The following is a 19,686-nucleotide window of genomic DNA, read 5'->3' as shown; positions in this document are numbered from 1 at the left end:
GGAGGGGAGAGGCAGGAAGCTTGTCCAGATACAGCAGCCGATTCAGGGCTGGTTCTTGGCCCTGATCCAAGAGATCTGGCAGGTTGTTGCAAAACCAGGGTCTGATCCGTTCCAGAGTCTGAGGCTCCCTGGGTGGGGTGGGGTGTTTTAATATCTCTCTCTGTGGTTGCACACAGTGATCAGGCTGGTGTTTGAGAGGCAAACTGCTCAATCATCTTGTACAAAGACTCCCAATGATCGGGGGAAAGAGAAAGCAACAAGATGACAATGAATGAATAACAAGGCACGAACACTGGGGAATAAAACACAATAAACAAAAAAAAAAAAAAAAAAAACTTTGGGTGAGATTGGGAGCAGCATGACAAAGAAGGGGAAGCACAACAGAGGGGAGACCGAAAGCATTTTAAAAACACATTTCGGGGAAAAAGCAACTGTTCCCGAGTGTTATCAAGACTCTGACATCAGCCTACAGACACTGAGGGTGAAAAACATCAGTGCTGACTCATACTCTGACTCGCACGACTTCCTTTCTTTGGAAAAAAGACAGATTGGGAGAGGGAGAGAGGGAGAGAAAGACAGCTGTAAGGGCCATGAAAAGATGCAGGGGCACTGACTCTTCTGAGCTCAGCTTTCTCTCCTTCGGAGAGGAGGAAGAGATAAGCTAAGGGGCCGAGGGGGGAAGGAGGGACGGAGGTGAAAAACAGCAACCACTCTGTGAAGCTCAAGAAAGAGAAAAGAAGTCGCTGTGTTAGAGTAACAAAAGGCTCAAAGCGTTTGCTCCCACTCACTCAGCCAACGTGCTGAGTCATCTGTGGTGTGTGTGTGTGTGCTCTGTGTGTGTGTGTGTGCAGAGAGTGTCACTGTGCGAAACATCTCCGATCGATCTGATAACGGAAAGCTCGGCGGAGATGATTGTGAGAATCCCGCTGCTGTCCCTGCGCATTCACGCTTCATTATCACGATCGCCATGGTGACACTAGCAGCTATCAGTCCCGATCTAGTGTTGGTTTAATCATCATCCTGATTGGATGGCCAGAAAGGGACGACCAGACATGTGCAAATATCTTTTAATGTGAATCTTTTAATGTGAATCAACAGACAATAATCCAGAAAAACATGTGTACATATGTACTTTACTTGTGAATCTGTACCTTACTCAATATCCATATCAGTCAGTCTATGTGACATTCCTTTCATCTGACAAACAGGGATTTGAGATCATAAAGGTCTTTTTTTGCAAAGTGAAAATGGAACTGAAGAATTACCAGCCAGTGAATTGGAGTCCTTTAAACGTGCAGTAGATCTGACCTAAATCTGACCAGAGTACAAACAGGCATCACGCCATCCCCCTGTGGGAAGGGCTCTCCACAAATGAAGGACAGTTTTAGAGTGAGAGGTATTTTAAAAGTCCTGTGGCTAGCAGGCGCTGGAGAGCACAGGAATGTAGGTGGAATCGATGCTTCGCCACTTAGTAAGAGGCAGTGGCAGCTGCTGCTGCCGCTGCAGACACAACATTAGCAAATTCAACGCAGCGCAACGAATCGCCACGGTCGTGCTGGGACACGGAGCACTGCCCGGCCATGGGTCAAAGGTCATATGGTCACATCCAAACACACACACACACACATATATGCATTCACATCCACATCCACTTTCACATCCACAGACACACACACATTGACACACACTCACACACACACACACACACACACACACACACACACACAGACATACACACATAGACACACATTCACATGCATTCACACCCAACAAACACACGTTTACATAATCTAAATGTTACCATGATCTAAAATCTACCTTTCATTCATGAACTGAATGTAAAATCAGAACTCTTGTGTCTCTCCGTACGCATCAGACACCACCCCAGACCTCTCACAGAGCCTGGCATTCCCGGCATCTCTGTTATCCCACCCCACCCCCAAATTCCCCCGGAGTCATCAACGTCATGCTGGGCCTGCCATCGAACGTGCTGGTCACGCCGGATTGCATAATTCGATGGACAGAGCTGGACTTACATACACTACGGGCAGGGAGGCTCCAATTGTGTTCCTGTTTCTAAATGTGGCGCCGAATAACGGCTAAGTGGCCTCCAGCTGTTAGCGCCGACAGCTCAGCCGCTACAGCTGAATTAGTGACTCTGGGGTTTGGTATAAATATGGCCCTGGGTGGGGGTGACATGGGTGGGTGTGTGGAGAGAGAGAGGGATGCTCCAGAAGGGGGAACAAGGGGAACGAGGGTAAACGAGGAGAGAAATGTCATGATGAGGACAGAGAGAGAGAATGGGGGAGAGACAGAGTCGGCACATCAGGCAGAAACAGAAAGAGAAAGGGAGAGAGAGAGAGATGGAGGGAATGAGGGAATGATGGAATGAGAGAAAGGAAGACAGAGAGACTGAAAGGGAAAGAAAGAGAGACAGACAAATAAAGAGCCAGAAATAGAGAAAGGTAGAGAGAGAGAGAGAGAGAGAGAGGGAGAGGAAGGGAGATGACAACAAGACATAACAACAGAAAAGAGAGACAGAGAGACAGAGAGACATAGAGAGAGAAGTAGAGAGATGACATGTGCAGTGTGGGTGGGAGAGAGCCAGAGGGGAGCATGGGCGTTACAGCTAAATCAACAGCAGCTGCTGCTGGGAGTCTGGCACACAGGGACGGGTCAGTCAACACATCCCACGCCACGTAGGGTTAATGGCCACCGCTGTCAGTTTGGTGGTGTGAGAACTTCTCAGAAGTGTTCTTCTGTACTCCAAGGTTGATTACCACTTCAACAAATGTGGGACTGAACATTCATTCCTGAACATCATGGCTGCTGAACCACGTGCTGAGGGAAAATCTCTATTTGACCAGCCTCAGATGAAGCGGTTGAACGTCGGTTACATAGTCTAATGACTAATTTGACTAATTTATAGTGTATTTCATCAGAAACCTACTTCTGAAATGTTCATCAGACACTGTTTAGCACTGCAGCCATTCTTGAACCTTGCAGCTGAAATGAAATATAGCAGAAGTCTATTTAACAACTACTTGGCTAGCCAACATTCTACGCAGACTGTTGATGACGCAGACTGTGAATGTTAACATTTTAACATACTCCAATAACTTTGTAGCAACATGCTAACATGTTAGCTTATGAAAATATGGCTGAAAATGTTTTTACTGTCCATAATGCAACTAATGGAAGACCCGGCTAACTTGAAAACAGTTGATTGTTCTTTTGCACTGCATGGTTTAATTAGTTCACATAGGTTGTGTTGCATCCATATATGTTGCATGTACACCACACACAATAGTCTTCAAAGTGCATTTCAACCACAAATACTAGCCATGAATGGTCAGCACACAGGCCTATATAAGTCTTGAATGATTACCAAATGCATTAGTGTTCAGTGTAAACCACATACACTAGCCTTGGAGGTTTACCTCATATACCGGGCTCAAAAGTATACCACATACACAAGCAGTGGATGTTTATACAGAAACCTTGGATATCAGACATACTTCGTCAGACACTTTACTTACAAGGTATACGACTAGCATGCCACGGGGCAGAGTTGGTGATGAAGCCGTGCTTCGACGCCGTCACAATGACCCAGGTGCCAGGGCGGTAGAGAAAGGTGACGGTGACCATCCCATCTTTGCTGGCCTTGCTGGATGCCAGCACCGACTGGTTTCCGTACACTTGCACATCAGCATCCACCAAGGGAGAAAGGTCGCTGTTATCCAAGACCTGAACTTTGACTGACACCTCTGTGGACATGAGAAAGAAAAGACGATTAAGGATAAACCTTTTCATATTCTTTTACCATACCATTTGGTCACAGTGGTTTTGGAAAAGCAAAAACATACTGTGGCACACCATGCTTAGTATAGTAAGTTTGGCAAATGCTGTATTAATATGGTAAATTAGTTTCAACCATTCTGTAGGTTTGGCACACAAACAATCTCCCATATTTGTTGTTCCCTCTTTGTCACGTCTATGCTCTCTTCTCATTGTTTCTGGGTAACAAACTTTGCCAGAATGCAGCAGGTATTCATAAGATTTGAATTGTCCGAAATGAATTAGACTAGCCCAAATATAGTTTTTTTTTTATATAGAAATGTATATATTTGAGAAAACAATACAAAAACATTTATTTAACAAGCACAGCAGTCAAGAAATAATTTTACAGTTATTCTCTGCAAATCACTGTTACAAAACTTGAAATGTACTTTTACTCTTTTGTAAAGTTGTACACATTGCACATCAATTTGATATAAAATAAATCAGAGACATCTTAAGTCAAATATATCACCAGATCTTTGAAATTGAAAAAGCTACACAGTTTGATAAAAAAACAACAACAACAACACAATTTGTCAAGAAATGAATCAGCAAATGTCTGAAAGACATCCAGAGTTGTAAGTTACAGTACTCCATTTGACAGCAGTAACATTTTGATTTTCACACACACATCAGCAATTTCCTCACTTAGGAAATAATATCTGTTAGCCTGTCGGACAGCGTGTTGATACATTTTGGTAACCCGATGGAGAAACTTGACGTCAAGCTAGCAATTTTTGCGAGCCCTGTAGAGGCTGTCTTTATTTGATAAGACAACTCTTTTGATCTTAAAAAAACATGGCAGGGACGTGACACAAAGCGCTCCAAAACATGCGTATTGCCTTCAGCTGCGACTAAATGTGATCCTTGTTTCACCAGACCATTTGCTGTCTTGTGTAAGAGGCAAGGCCTAGTAGCCGAGTTTCCCCGTTCAGGGCCTTTAGTTTTTACACAGTGATGTTCATCACGTGGAACACATGGTGGCCTAAGTAGAAAACAACAGGAACAATGCCACCTTTTTGTCTGGTCTTCCTCTGATCCTCCACACTCATCTGCTCAAGTCATGACTCAGGGTTGTCTACACTTGGCTTGGGATAAATACTTTCAGTGTGTGGTGCTGCCTTATTCGCCTCTGAAAGCATGTAGGAGCATGTTTGATTACATCTGTGGGAAGTGGGCAAAGTCCTGGCCAGCCTTGGCCCTTCTCCACGCCCTGTCTTCTTCCAAAGCAGTGACCTGATTCGTCTGTCTCCAGGCCTCAAGCCACCAAAGAGACAACCTGAGAGCTCTATAGTACTACATTCATGTAAGGTATGTGCTTTACAAATAAACTCGCCTTGTCCATCTTCCACTGCACACACGGATCTTTGAATCCATTCACGGAGGAATAAAACCCCCTGTCTAATGCATTGTCACTCATATGTGAAAAAGAAATGGTGTAGATAAACAGATACAGTATGTAATAGGTCTGTTGCATCTACTGTATATAATCCTGTCTGTAGCTGGGAGGGATAGTGCCTTTCAGAGACCTTCACCCCAGACTAAAAGGCTGTGGGGCTGTTGGCATTAATGCAGGCCCTCCAAACCCCATTCACGCTCTGCTCCACTTCTGCCTGGCTCTCTCCAGTGTCCTCCAGAACCCCCTTGTCCTTTTCACTCTAAATGGGTCAATTGATGCAGGTTTCCATGGCTACCAGAGGTGTCAGCAGGCAAACTGTGGAACAAAAATGGGTCCGATTCTCCATCAGTAACTGAGAGGGGGTTTGGAGTGTGTGTGTGTGTGTGTGTGTGTGTATGTGTGTGTGTGTGTGTGTGTGTGTGTGTGTGTGTGTGTGTGTGTGTGTGTAGCAGCATTTAAAAATAAGAACTATGGCTCCCTCTGATGTTGTCGGGAGGAGCGAGGCACAGCATACCAAACACATGAGGTCACTGCTCGTCTTCATGCAGGAAAACCGTGACCCAAGGCTAACGCTAACGCTAACCCACACCAGCAGAGCCAGGCAAGCATGAGACTGGAGTTTACAAGGGTGCTGTCTGAGGAGTGGGGACTAGGCTGGCCAACTCACCACCCACAAACTTCTCTTTAAAATCACACAATTCCCCAGCCCCTACCTCTTCCACAGTGCCCAGAGCTTATAGCCTCCCATGGCTTTCTTTTCATCTTTGAGCTCCTACGGACTAGGCAAATGTCGGAATTTTAAATCCAGCTGGTGTTTAGGGGAAGTTGTGTTTCAAAAGGCATTTTTGACTTTCTGGCACACTGTGACTGCTCATGCATGAGAGACAGAAGAAAAAGGATACATCATTTTACTGGGAAAAGAGCCAACTGCTAACATGCTAATGCTAAAAATAAACTAAATCAGAGTTTTTGAATACGCTCTGATTATTATGTTCTGATCAGGGGGAATTGAACTGTCAGAGGTCTGATATTCAGGAGTAATGCTTTTATGGGCCTGTCTTCTTGTCTGTTCCTTGAAGTGACAAATGGACCCAAAGAAAGTTTCACTTTCACAAAGTAGTTGTCCTCCCAATCCTCCTCTCTCCCCCTGTCTTTATCTAATTCTCTCTCCCTCTCTTCCTTTCCCTTCTGCCTCTTTAGCTTTTTTGTGAACTACAAAAGACAGCAAGTTATTTATGTGTCGTTCCATCCTAGTATAACCTCTTTCTCTCGCTCTCTCTCTTTGCTGATGGATGGTAAGTGAAAAGGAAGCCTCACCACAGGGTTGCCCTTGGACCATCCGTCAGTCAGACATTCAACAATACCCGTTTCCACTCCGCTCACAGCCAGCACTTCCTGAATGCGAATCCATTTCCCTTTCATTGTTCAAGAGTGGCTGTTCTCTATTAAATCCACCCTACATACAGTTAACACTGGGGCTATGTGCACATGTAATAATAATTTAGCCTTGAGGGACTACTATGTACAAATCCCTACCTGGTCTACCTGGAACAGTAATGACTGGAGAAAAAATGTATTTGATCTGGTCACATCAATGCACCTATCACGCTGTTAGCAACCACAGCGGCAGACAGACATTAGTATTTTACAAGGGGATTCAATTAACTTGGTAGGCAACTTTACAAGCCCCTTACTCAACACAGACTCTGTGAAGTCATGACTGAGTGGTTAACCAATCACCACGTCCAACCACGGTCAACACAGTCACATGTACAGGGGATCATCACTATTGGGAATTGTAAAGAATCTTTTAGCATTTCCTATATCATGCCAAACAGCTGAATGTGTGTGTGTGTGTGTGACAAGCAGCTGAACGAAGTCAACATTTGGCCTCCTTGACACACAAACCCCATTTAAACAAAAAACAGGATCAGCTCTGACTCTTCCTTGTGCTGCCTCCAGTTAAAGGTACAGTCAGCAATGCTAGCTTACAGTGTGGATGCAACCTGAATTGCTTTACAGGGAGACAAATATGAACACCCAACCTATGTGAGTAGTCCAGGCACTGTAAATGAAAAATTACAAAACAAAGAAATGGTTTGCTTCTTGGTTTACTGAGCACATATTATGGTGTAACCACACAATCAGTGACTAAAGTACGGAAGAGGTTGAGAGTCTCCCCTCTAGACAACGGTGAGGTATTTCTTCACACTACCATAGGGTCCAAACACAGATCAAGCAGCTTGCACCATCTAAAAATATGTCCATTTCAGTGGAGGTGAGGAGAGATTGTGGCCTCAGGAAATCATTCCACTCCCAGGGTGGCGACTGCAAACACTCTGGACCCCCAGCCTACCTGCCCCTGTGATGTGCTGAGCTCTGATGTAATGGCCTGTCTCAATTGATGGAAGCACAGAGAGAGACAGCTGAGAAACCATTGGCCAGATGTCCAGGTCATCCTCGTCCCATTGGGACCACACAAGCAGAGACAGCCCAATTTCTCAAATGCTATAGTCAACAAGTACAGGCAGCAAACACAAATAAGCTCTCTCTCTCTCTCTCTGTCATTACATTCAACATACTGAAACACACTAAATAGTTAATGCACACACACACAGAGGACAGAGAGAGAGAGAGAGAGACTAAGGGAATTCCAGGTACATAAAAGGAGTCTACAGCGAGTGATACTCGGTATCCAATCTTTCTCTTTAAAAAAAAGATATCAACCTAATTGCCGGGGGAAATAACCCTCAATTCATCTCTGTCTTCTCTCCAGCGCTGGTGGGAGTAGCAATGTGTTGGTATTTACGGTCTTCATTTATTCTCTTTGTGTGTGTGTGTGTGTGTGTGTGTGTGTGTGTGTGTGTGTGTGTGTGTGTGTGTGTGTGCACCTTCCCCTGCACCTCCTCCTGACAGGTGTTGCTGGAGTCAGGCACCCCGTCAGGAGAGGCTCCCCACGTTTGTGTGCTGACGGTTGGGATATGCCAAAAGGAATGCCTGCATTAAGGAGCTCCAGGTCTGGCCAGACAGGACTTCCCTCCCCTCCCCTGCCACATACCCAGACTACACAAGCAGCAGGAGGCCACATGATACGGACCACTGGGGAGACCCTGGGGAATTTCCACTGTGCAGAATAGACTCTACATCTGACCCACCGTCCACACACCGAGGAGAGCGGAAAAGGAACGCTTATGCACAGGACTGGCAGACACGGCAAGTGGTTTATATGCTGGATGTGGTTTCATAATGAAGCCACTCATCAAAGGGCAAGAATCTAATGGGCATATAAAACTGCCCAGTTTTAGTCATGGGAGCTTTCGTTTGATTTGTAAACGGTGAGGAAGACTTCTACACTGATTTTGATGACCATATTTAGTGTTTCCAGCAAAAGCACATTGATAAGATGATAATGTGAGGGTTTTGATGCAAAAGCACATTACTATAACTTTACTATAAAAGTCCGACAACCAACAAAAATCGAACAATTCACCCATCACCCATGTGGAATTTGCTTTTGACTTACACTGAGATTCTCCTGCTTAGGTTAAGGCAGAGTGTGTTTCAGTGTAACCAGAGCTGGCGTGAGCTGGCGTGAGCTGGTGTGTGAGTGCACTGGCACCCCTCCCCCGGAGCACAGGACCCGAGGTAGGAGCACCCTGAGGTAAGGAGAGCACAGGGATAAATCAGCCCCCCTCCAAAGAAAATCACTCCGACCGCCATCTTTCAGCTCCAGCTGGAAGCCATCATCATCAGAACATCCTCCACCCACCCAGGTCCAGTGGGCAGAGAAGTCTGGGAGTTGTAGTTTTTGTGTTATTCTTTTCTTTTACCTTGTTACGCCTCAAATACACTATATAACAAACTTGTACAGAAGAAGCCCTCATTAACAGACAATTTTCCACCCACCTAAGCCCAGTGAGCAGAGAGGATGGTATTTGTAGGTTTTGTTTTGATAGAAGCTACATTGGCTTGCACTAACCAGGCCCCTCTTTACCATCTCAATACAACTTATCAGTGCTCGGAATAGCAAAACATCAAAAACATGATCAGATATCTCTGTCAGAGTATCAAGTTCTCTCTGATGTTTTCCAATATATCTCTGTAAATCAGTCTACATTGAAAAGTGATTTAAAGACTGTGAACGATGCACCGAACTGATTCCTGCAGCTGGGCTGGGTTTGGCTTGGAAGGAGCTGCGTCAGTCAGCGCAGTGAATAATGAGGATTTAGTGATGGGATCTTCTGTAGGGGATTAGTTAAGGCAATCCTTTGTTGAAACACTGGGCCATAGCCTGGTTCCTTCCCCCTGGTCTTTGGTGAGAGATAACTCCAAACCTTCTGTACAGTATTAACAGAACTGAATCAACTACGGAGATGATGAAAGACCTGAACAAACATAAAGTCAGAATGATCATATGCACAAGGGAGAGTTTCCAGTGTCTGCTTTGAATGCACACGAACATCCAAGAATAACTGCCAGTTCTGTGAGTGCAGGCATTTGTTTCTCAAACAGGCCTGTCAGAGGGGATATCCGCCGAGGCTGCCATTTTTGTTCGAATAAAAGGAACAAACTCCGGGAGCCGCGCATGTCTTTAAAAGCCCCGGGGGAGGAAGTGGCTCGGGATGTTTGGGAAGCTGACTCGGCTCGTCGCCTCTGATGGCCGTGTTGTTCCACGCTGAGGCCGGACGCGATCCTAATGCTCGACTGCAGGGGACAGAGGTCTCCAGACGACATCTACAGTCAATTTAGCCACCTTCCTCTCGCAGACTAATGAGTGCTGTGGCTAATTAACCGGGTAACACACAGGGGTGGATAGGGCTGTAAAAACTAATGAGAGGAAGTGAGTGGACAGGCACACGTGTCTGTGGCCAAACTTCAGCTTTGCTGAGGAAACTTAACGTGAGGATGATTCATGTTAACAGATGGCTGTGGGTTTTAATGATCCCCGCGATACAAAAGGCTTCTGCGGTGTCTTCATATTGACGGAAATCACACTAACGACCCAAAGTTTAGACAACACTTCAAAATCCTCTCAGTCAGATGCTTATGGAGGGGGAATTCCTTTACGTGTCTGCAGTCGTTGTTGTTCTTGTCTCAAGTTTTGTTTTTTCTGTGCAGAATCTACCTCTCTGCAACCCCTCACCTCCACTCCGATGTCTTCTCCTTTATGTCTCCGGTGCAGCGGTGGAGTACAGTTTCACTGAGAGGAGAGATGAAAGAGGTGCAGCTCTCACAGAGAGGATTCAGATGACATGTAATGACACAAATATGTTCAGGGACAGAGGTGGTGTGTGTGTGTGTGTGTGTGTGTGTGTGTGTGTGTGTGTGTGTGTGTGTGTGTGTGTGTGTGTGTGTGACACAGTGAAACATAGAGAGAGAGAGAGAGACAGAGAGAGAGAGAGAGAGGGAGTGTACATAACGAATAAGATGTGAACAAGAAGGAATGGGCAAATGTATTTGTTTGTATTACTGAGTCAGAAATCTGTGTGTGTGTGTGTGTGTGTGTCTGTGCAGTGTGTGATAATCAATATCTCATTCGTTTAATGGCCAGCAGCCATTTATTAAACAGCAATGAATTATCCCATATGTTGATCATTTTAGCTAAATAATAATGATAGATAATTAAAATCATTTTCGAGGGCGTTTACTTTAACAGCTAAGGGAGCTATAATGGTTTAGAAGCCTGCGGGTGCTGGCTTGGAGGATTAAGAGAATAAAATCATAAACTTTAGCTACAGTTGGGCATGTTAGCCAGAGGTTACAATATGACTCATCGCATTCCACTTCAACTGAAGACCTGAGGGACGGACACGGACCCGCACACACGTACACACACACCACACACACACACACACACACACACACACACACACACACACACACACACACACACGTACACACACACACATACACGTACACACACACACACACACACACACAACACACACACACACACACACACACACACACACATAAACCAACACTCAGGATTGCTTAAGTACAGCCTGTCTGTAACAGACCTCAGACGTATGATTTAGCCCTATGAAAAACAGCTGTAAAAAGGACATGGCCATGACAGAATATCTCTCTCTCTTTCTTTTACTTACGCACACACACATACACAAGGACGACACACACACACACACTGTCCTTCAGGCTGTGTCGTCTACTTTTGACTACTGACTTTTTGCCTTCAGAACTCTGCTGCCTTAGCTATGCCTTGGCTGCCTCTGGAAATATCTTGCAGATGTTACGGACAGGCACTCTGTGTGTGTGTGTGTGTGTGTGTGTGTGTGTGTGTGTGTGTGTGTGTGTGTGTGTGTGTGTGTGTGTGTGTGTGAGAGAGAGAGTCTGCGCCCTACACACACATGTCCACCTGATAACTTGGCCTCTGTGAGGATTAAGCGTACATGTGGCAGCACTCAATCACATATGCAAGTCTATGACAGAATCACTTTCTTTTTCTCTTTCTCTTTCTCACTCACACACACACACACACACACACACAGAAACACACACACACACACACACACACACACACACACACACACACACACAAACACACACAAACACACACTGTGTATACCTTTCCCAATTTCAGGGTTGTATGACTGAACAGTGTCAACTTATAAATCTCAGCTGTATGTTCTCTGAGGCAGCCTCACTTTCTCTCTCTCTGTGTGTGTGTGTGTGTGTGTGTGTGTGTGTGTGTGTGTGGAGCAGTCCCGCCCCGAACTCTGTGTCAGACTACAGAGCGGTCACTGAAGTGCTGCTGGTAATTCCACACTAGATTCTTGTATATGATGTTCAACAGGCCCAATGCCTCCAGCTGGTCTCAGACAGGTTCAGTCACAAGGATGAGGAGAGGATTTCATGTCATCATTAGTCCTACTTATCTCCATTATGCAGATGTAGATAAATGTACAGATACAAGCACATTTCACAGATCCTGGGGTGCTGGGGGTTGCTCCGGTACAGTGGAGTTTAATAATAATAATAAAAATAATAATAATATAATAATAATAATAATAATCTGCATAGTCTGTGACTAGTGATTTATATGCTGCATGAAACCATTTTTATTTTCCAAGTTTCTCACAAGAAGGAGAAATGCAGTGATCTGCACACCCATCTCTGCATGAGAGGGATTTCTGTCTCTCTGCAGGGTGTGATGTATATCAAACAGGATTACACAGAGCGAAAGTCTTTCCCAGATCCCCAAATTATCTAGATTATGTTTTCACAAACATCCGACAGCAAATTCTACATGCCTTCTGATTTGAGGTAATCCATTTTTTCACAATGTAAAAGATTCCCACAGTTATGGAAATCCTGGAGAGGTCATGGCATTTGATAGTGTAAATATGTCTAGTGAAATTAATTATGTTATTGTATTCTTCTATTGATAATGTTTTTTGTGCGTATTTCTTCAGTGTGATACAGTATCCACTTGAATTGACATAGCCTAACTATTTTATTATAAAAAGAAATGGAAAAGGTTGTTGTTTAATTTTTTATTCAATAATTAGGCCCAACCTGTGGAGTAAATTTTTTGTACAATTTTGTGTACTTGAAGGTTGTGCAAGGGCATGGAAATTCCATTAACGGTCCTTGAAAAATCCTGGAGAAGTTTTGAAATGTCAATGAAAATGTTGGGAACCCTGAATTGTTTGATTTGTCACTCTGCTGCCTCTTGCTGTGAACAGATCTACAGCTGTGTCCATATGACTTAACATCCCATCACCGCGAATGGGCAGCATTTAAAAAATAAAAAATCCACACTCATCCACTACATAGGGTGCCTAACCAGCAAAAACACAAGGCCAAGTGCATCCTCAATCTCCCAATGCTCAAATCTTTCTCATAGAATAAGGGCCTATTCTGACATCTGTAATAAAACTACTAAATTCTGCAGACTAAGGTGTCTTGGTCTAGACATGAGGAGACCCAAACCCATTGCTCAAAGAGGATTAGATTTGGCCATCAGAGATAAACATGTGGTGAATTCAGCTTTTCCTCTTGCAGTCACTGACGAGTGAGCTGTGAGTATAACCGATGAAAACTGACTTCCTTCAAAGGGATTCTAGGTAAATAATGACCCATTTTCAGCTGACACACTCTTGGACTGACTAATGGATACGTGACAGCGAACAAAGACCTCCTCCAGTACATCTGTCTGACCTGACCTTGTGAGGAGTGACAAACGGCACTTTATAAACGACCCGAGTCTACTGGACAACCTCCCTGCTACGCTCTGTGCACTGCTAACCTGCCATGACCTCTGATAACAGTACTGAGCTGTGCTGTGGGTGCCAATAACATGCTCTCTACTGGCTGTTTGTTTGACAATAACAACAGATGAAGAACTGCTCCAGAAAAATAAACCACGCAAGAGCTTTTAAGTGTGAGAGGCCAGTGAGCTTTCAATGCTTCTGTAACAAAACTGCTTTGCTTTATCTCCTGGGACATGGTGCGCTCCATACCCAAAAGAGATGCTGTGGTCATCAGTGAAAGTGGGGGTAGGGAGACAAACACTGAAACTATACAGTATCCATTCCTGTGGCTCAACTTACAACACCAAGGTCATGGGTTTGCATCCCAAAGAGCATACAATGCATACTGATAAGACTAACACAGTGGCTGTGTGTTAAGGTAGTTAGAATTAAAGCATCTGCTTAAGTTAATAAATATTGTATCACATCTTTTGGAAATCATTTTAGTCAAGAGAGTAATAAGCTGCAATTAGCCGCAATAGGATACATCATATTGCAACTCTCCACATATCACAATATTTGTAAATGGAAAACAAACTGTCAGGTATCCCAGTGTGCTGTCTCTAGCCATGTTCTCTAACAGATCACTGAGGAGCAATGAGGGGCCCGACAGGCAAAGCCAGCTTCTCCAGATAAGGGTCATACCATACACGCACTGTACGCTCCACCCCAACACAGCCCACATCCCTTCTCCACCCCACCCACAATCCAGCTGCCAAGCTCCAATGCTCAAGTGGAGACCTAATGAAAGAGCTAACCTGCACTGGCACTCAACTGAAAAACATACATACACTCTCACACACACACACACACACACACACACACACACACACACACACACACACACACACACACACACACACACACACACACACACACACACACACACACACACACACACACAAATCTCTATTTATCTCTGACATTCAAACACACACCCACACAAACACAATCTGACACTGACCACCACCCACATATATACCTCACACACACACACACACACACACACACACACACACACACACACACACACACACACACACACACACACACACACACACACACACACACACACACACACTAATTCACCTACAATGGTGACACAAAAACTGAAGCGGCAAGTACCTTCTGTTCCTGATTCAAAAAGGACTTAATTAATAAGTCTTGATTAACTTACATCATTCATTAAATAATAACCTGTATTTGACATCACTGGAAAGCCACTAAAGGCCTTGCTCTGAAAAGGCAGCAGATGCTTTGAACAAAAGCCTCAGATGACGTCCATTGAATCAGATATGAACTTGACGGCAGGATTGTGGAGCGAATCAAAGCTGTCCCCCTGGAGCCCAAGGAGAACAATGAGGAAAGCCTTTATAAATCTGCCATTGTAAATCTGAATGTGTAGTGTGTGTGTTTGTATAATATGTATGGGTTTGTGTGTGTGTGTGTGTGTGTGTGTGTGTGTGTGTGTGTGTGTGTGTGTGTGTGTTTTACCCATGTGTGTGTGTGTGTGTGTGAGTCCACATTGTTTTTTGTCTTTTCTAAAAAAATAAATCTCTCTCACATCTGATAGAAGCTGGCAGTTCAGTGAGTCGTGAGGTGTCCTACCTTTGAAAACAGGCAGACAGACACACAGACACACACACACCCTCACACATACACACACACAGATGTCCATGGATGGAGAGCAAGAGACAGAGAGAGAGAGGGGTTCATCTGCCCACCGGCAGTGATGTGTGTGTGTGTGTGCTGGGGAGTGGGGGGTTAGGAGGGGTTCAGTAAATCCTCACTGGTCAGCTCACATTAGCGTCTGACCTGCCGTATCCCAGCATCCTTTTGTCCAGCACAGGGGGCACCGGCGGAGGGTGTCATACTGATTAGGACAGTCATGCGCGGGTCACGCACACACATCCAAAAACAGAGATAACCGCATTTCATGCTGCTGCTGGTCACGGCTCTAGCCTCTCTAAGCAGCTACCTTTTATACTGATCAATTTTTTACATCATTACATACCAGATCGAACTATAAAATAAAAATATGAAACATATTAAACAGAGGGTAAAGGAATGAAAGGAAAGGAAGTATAGAGAAGGGAAAAGTACAGATGTATGACCAGAAGCACGTCAGGTTCAAGCCTCGTTCAAATACGGACACCCTACGAGTAAAATAGCGAGAGAAACAAATGGCTCTCGTGTGAGTGGGAGTGGGGGATCAGACGCTGGGGACAGCTGGGACAAACAGCAGCACAACCTCTGCCTCAGGGGTCACATCACCCTGACATGATGGCAGAACGCAGCGTGGAACGTGTTAAGAGGAATGGATGTGAAAAGTGCATCTGTATTGGCATGTATGGGGTGCAGTGGAGTGTGTGGGTGGGGAATTGTGTATGTGCTCATTTGTGTGTGTGTGTGTGTGTGTGTGTGTGTGTGTGTACAATGGATTAAGCATATATATATGTAGCATGTTGTGTATTGGAATTCAATTGTATCAACCACATGAACCATGTGTGGACAGTGTAGACTATGTGTGTGGGGGGTGGGGAGGAGTGTGGAGTGTGTGTGTGTGTTTGTTTATTTGATTGTGTGTGTGTGTGTGTGTGTGTGTGTGTGTGTGTGTGTGTGTGTGTGTGTGTGTGTGTGTGTGTGTGTGTGTGTGTGTGTGTGTGTGTGTGTGTAGGGAGGCTTTGTATTTTAGGGAAACACAAGTAGTCATGTAGTCGAGGACCGGAGAGGTAATAAATCAGTTCTAGTGCTGTACAGGGAAAGCACATGACCACACAGGGAGTGACCACAGACACATTCAGAATGTGCTCTGTGGTCACTTGCCAGCAACCACAGCTAATATGACTTCATAAGAGATGGAGAGAAAGCAGGACAGGAAATGAGAAAGAAAGAAAGAGACACAGAGAGAGAGAGAGAGAGAGGTAAGCTTCAGGTCTCCACAAAAAGACAACACCAGATAAGATGTGTGAATATAGGAGGAGATGGAGACCCCACACTTCTGTAAGAGAGGCCTGTGACAGTGATTGTGCCTCAGTGCCAAAGAGCAGCTACAGCACAGTCCCCCATTTACTTACTTTGGCCGTTACATTTATCGACAGTGACTTAAAGGACAGGTATGGGGTACATTTTGTTTGTATGTGCCTGTCCTGGAAATTAAACCCTTAACCCTGGTGTTGTTAACAACGTGTCATCCCAGCTGATCCACCAAGAACACCCACTGGAGGTTTCATGAACATGGTGTGAATGGCGCAGAAACAAGTGGACTGTCAGAGGTCAAAGCTCGAAGGTCAAAAATCCTCCGTTCAGGCTCCACGTGCTCTTGAAAATGTCACCTAATTTACCATGTTAAAGTCTCACTGCTCCTCACATGCTTATACATTTGGACAAGAGGGTAAATCCCCCACACTGATAAGCCGGGAGCCTATGCAAACAGGAAAAAAAGGACTCAAAAGTAAAAAGCATACGAGAGACCTTCTGTCTGCAATTATCAGAGCATTTCTGAGTTATAGCCTAAACGTATGCTAATGACTAGCGAAGAGATGCTGTGTTCAAATGCATGCCTTCACCAATTACACACAACATTGGTCATCCAAACATAATATCACTGGCATAAAGTTCACATGTGATGCAATTACAACTCCTTCCAAAGGAATTCAGAACACTCACACTCTTCGAAGCATCTTTAAAAATACTGCAGCCTGTTTTTCAACGAAACATTTGTCCTAAGCCACTAAACAAATCCAAACTTAAAACTCCAAATTGTGGCTTTTGAGATGTAGGCACAGCATCATGATTGCGGTCCAACCCCTCACTGACTCTCATTGGTCGACCCGAGCAGCATAGTGAGAAATGAAGGGCTGGATTTTAGCTGCATAATGACATGCTCTGCTGAATAACAACATTCAACATGGAGCAGGAACCAGGAGCAGCCAACCCCCCCCATCCCCCTTCCCCTTCCCCTCCCCTCCCCTCCCCTCCACCACCACCCCTCCTCCACGTGGCTTCCCTCTCTCAGGGCAAATTAATTTCCCACAGCCAGCCATTAATATGTATGGAGATGATTGCTGATGTGACACAGAGGGAGAGTGTACAAATGGAACCCATTACGCTTCAGTTAGACAGCAGGGAGCTGACATGCTATGCCCTCTCTTTCTGTCAGTCCTCACTTTCTCACTTTCTCTCTCTCTCTCTTTCTTTCTCTTTCTTTCTCTCTTTCTCGTTCTGTCTCTCTCGCTCTCTAATCTCTTACCATCCTCGATTGATCTCTGAGACCATTTCACCCTTCTTCATGTGACATTTCATTACTGACAGAGAGACCTTGATTGACAGTGTGACTCTGCCTAGATAGCAGCTGCCTCTGGACTGGACCGGGCTCCGATCTGGCGGCATCACAACCAGCAGCTGTTCTCTGGGCCTCTGGGTCAGTCAGAACCCGTCAGAAACTCCTCTTTGTATCTGAGATTTCTCCTCTGACTCCTACACATCGAGACCATGACGACCTCTCCTCCCCTTTCTCTGTCATACTGCACATGAGACCCCCAACACCTCCTGCTCCGCTCCCGAAGGGAATTACGCAAGAGCACAGAGAGGAAAAAATAACTCCATGCCTTCACACTTTTATAAGCCAGGCACTATTCTTAGTGAAACACAAAACTGAATTCAGCTACCCTTTGCTTTTTCACTCTCTCCCACATGATCTGCCTCTACCTCAATCTCTCTGTCACACTCTCTCTCTCTCTCTCTCTCTCTCTCATTCACTCACTCACTCACTCTCCTCTAAAGATTCTGGAAGGGGGGGGGGGTCTCTGAGGAAGTGAGATTGAGGTCATAAACGCTGAGGTGTGGTATGCTGTGGTTTCACTAGAAGGGAAATCTCAATGCAATACAGGAGGAGGTGGCAGCTCATAGGTTCCCAGATAAATGGCCACTGACACACACTGGCCATGTTTGGGCCAAAGCAATGTCAAAGACAGGGGTTTCCCATGAGTGGAAGCTACACACCAAATCACTCACTAACTTGTGTAACTTCAGTGTCCATATTCTGGGTAATGGATGATGGATGGATAAGTATGTAAATCAATGGCAAAGTGCAGCCAAATTAAACTCTTTCTTTCTTTACTTATCGCAAATTGTGCAACATCTCTTCCAGAGAAAACCAGCTTAGGGAGTGAATAGCTTTGCTAATGAAATATGGATCAGGAACATGTCTTTCTTAAGCCTCTGGGTGTACTGGAAATGCCCTGTCGGCAGGAGGGAGGAAAAACCTCTCCCTGCCTCTGATTGCTCCAAAGGCTGAAATATATCCAACGCCAGCTGGGCAAAGCAGCAACAGCTACGCACTAACTAGGTAATGGTTACTGGACCACATCAGATCACTAAAATGACAATGCCAGGTGGTCCAGGTGGTCTCCCTAAAATTCTGGCAAAAGATTGCTGAAACCTCTCCCAACTCATGTCTTTGACATTAGCACTGTTTGACTGAAATTCACAGAAACGTAATGTTATTCTCCGTAGAACTGCGAAACAGTCAGAAAGTATTTCCGCGTGGGTGTGAGCCATGCACCAGTGCATTGTTTATGTTCCGACATAAACGATGCTGATTGTTCCACATGAATTAATTAAGGTAGGGCTAGAACCAAGGAACTGTCACAATCACACATGACAGTGACAATGGAACACTGGTCTAACAGTCAATGAGGAGGTCGGCTACTCTGAAGTCACTGTATAAGTGTAAATAAACAAACATAGAGCTTTGAAGTTCAATTTAACGTTAATTATCATATCTTAAGACGACCTGTCTGCAATATAACCTATATGTTTTTGTTCTTGAGGAGTGACAGCTTCATTATGATGAGCAACGCTGGCCAGCAAACTAAGTAGGCTAATGTTCAGTAATGATAGGCTCCCATGACGGGATTTGAAGTTTTACTCAACTGATAGTTATATGGGCGATCCAGCTCTCGACCATCGCAAAAAAGCGACAAACTATGAAACTACAGAGAATACAGCTACTTTACGCATTCTGTGTGTGCTAGTTAATGATGAGTCGACATCATAAGAATCGGTTGGTGTGGTCAACTAGGAGGTCCGATTAGGATCCCTTTGTTTTCAAACTCTTCTTCAGATATGCAGCGAATTGTAGTATGCCACAAGACAGTCTCAGTTCATTCG

General features: G+C 44.8%; 1 protein-coding gene across 1 annotated transcript in view; it reads right to left on the bottom strand.

Annotated features, from left to right (window-relative positions):
• Positions 1-19,686, bottom strand: part of fam171a2a (family with sequence similarity 171 member A2a) — a 51,403-nt gene that overhangs the window by 30,476 nt on the left and 1,241 nt on the right. The window contains exon 2 of the mRNA XM_012816751.3: positions 3,540-3,767. Coding sequence (XP_012672205.2) covers positions 3,540-3,767 — 228 coding nt within the window. The remainder of the gene's footprint in view (positions 1-3,539; positions 3,768-19,686) is intronic.

This window comes from Clupea harengus, chromosome 1 (assembly GCF_900700415.2).
Source record: "Clupea harengus chromosome 1, Ch_v2.0.2, whole genome shotgun sequence".
Taxonomy (NCBI): Eukaryota; Metazoa; Chordata; class Actinopteri; order Clupeiformes; family Clupeidae; genus Clupea; species Clupea harengus.
The sequence above is the reverse complement of the archived record's forward strand: the minus strand, read 5'-3'. Positions and strand labels throughout refer to the sequence as shown.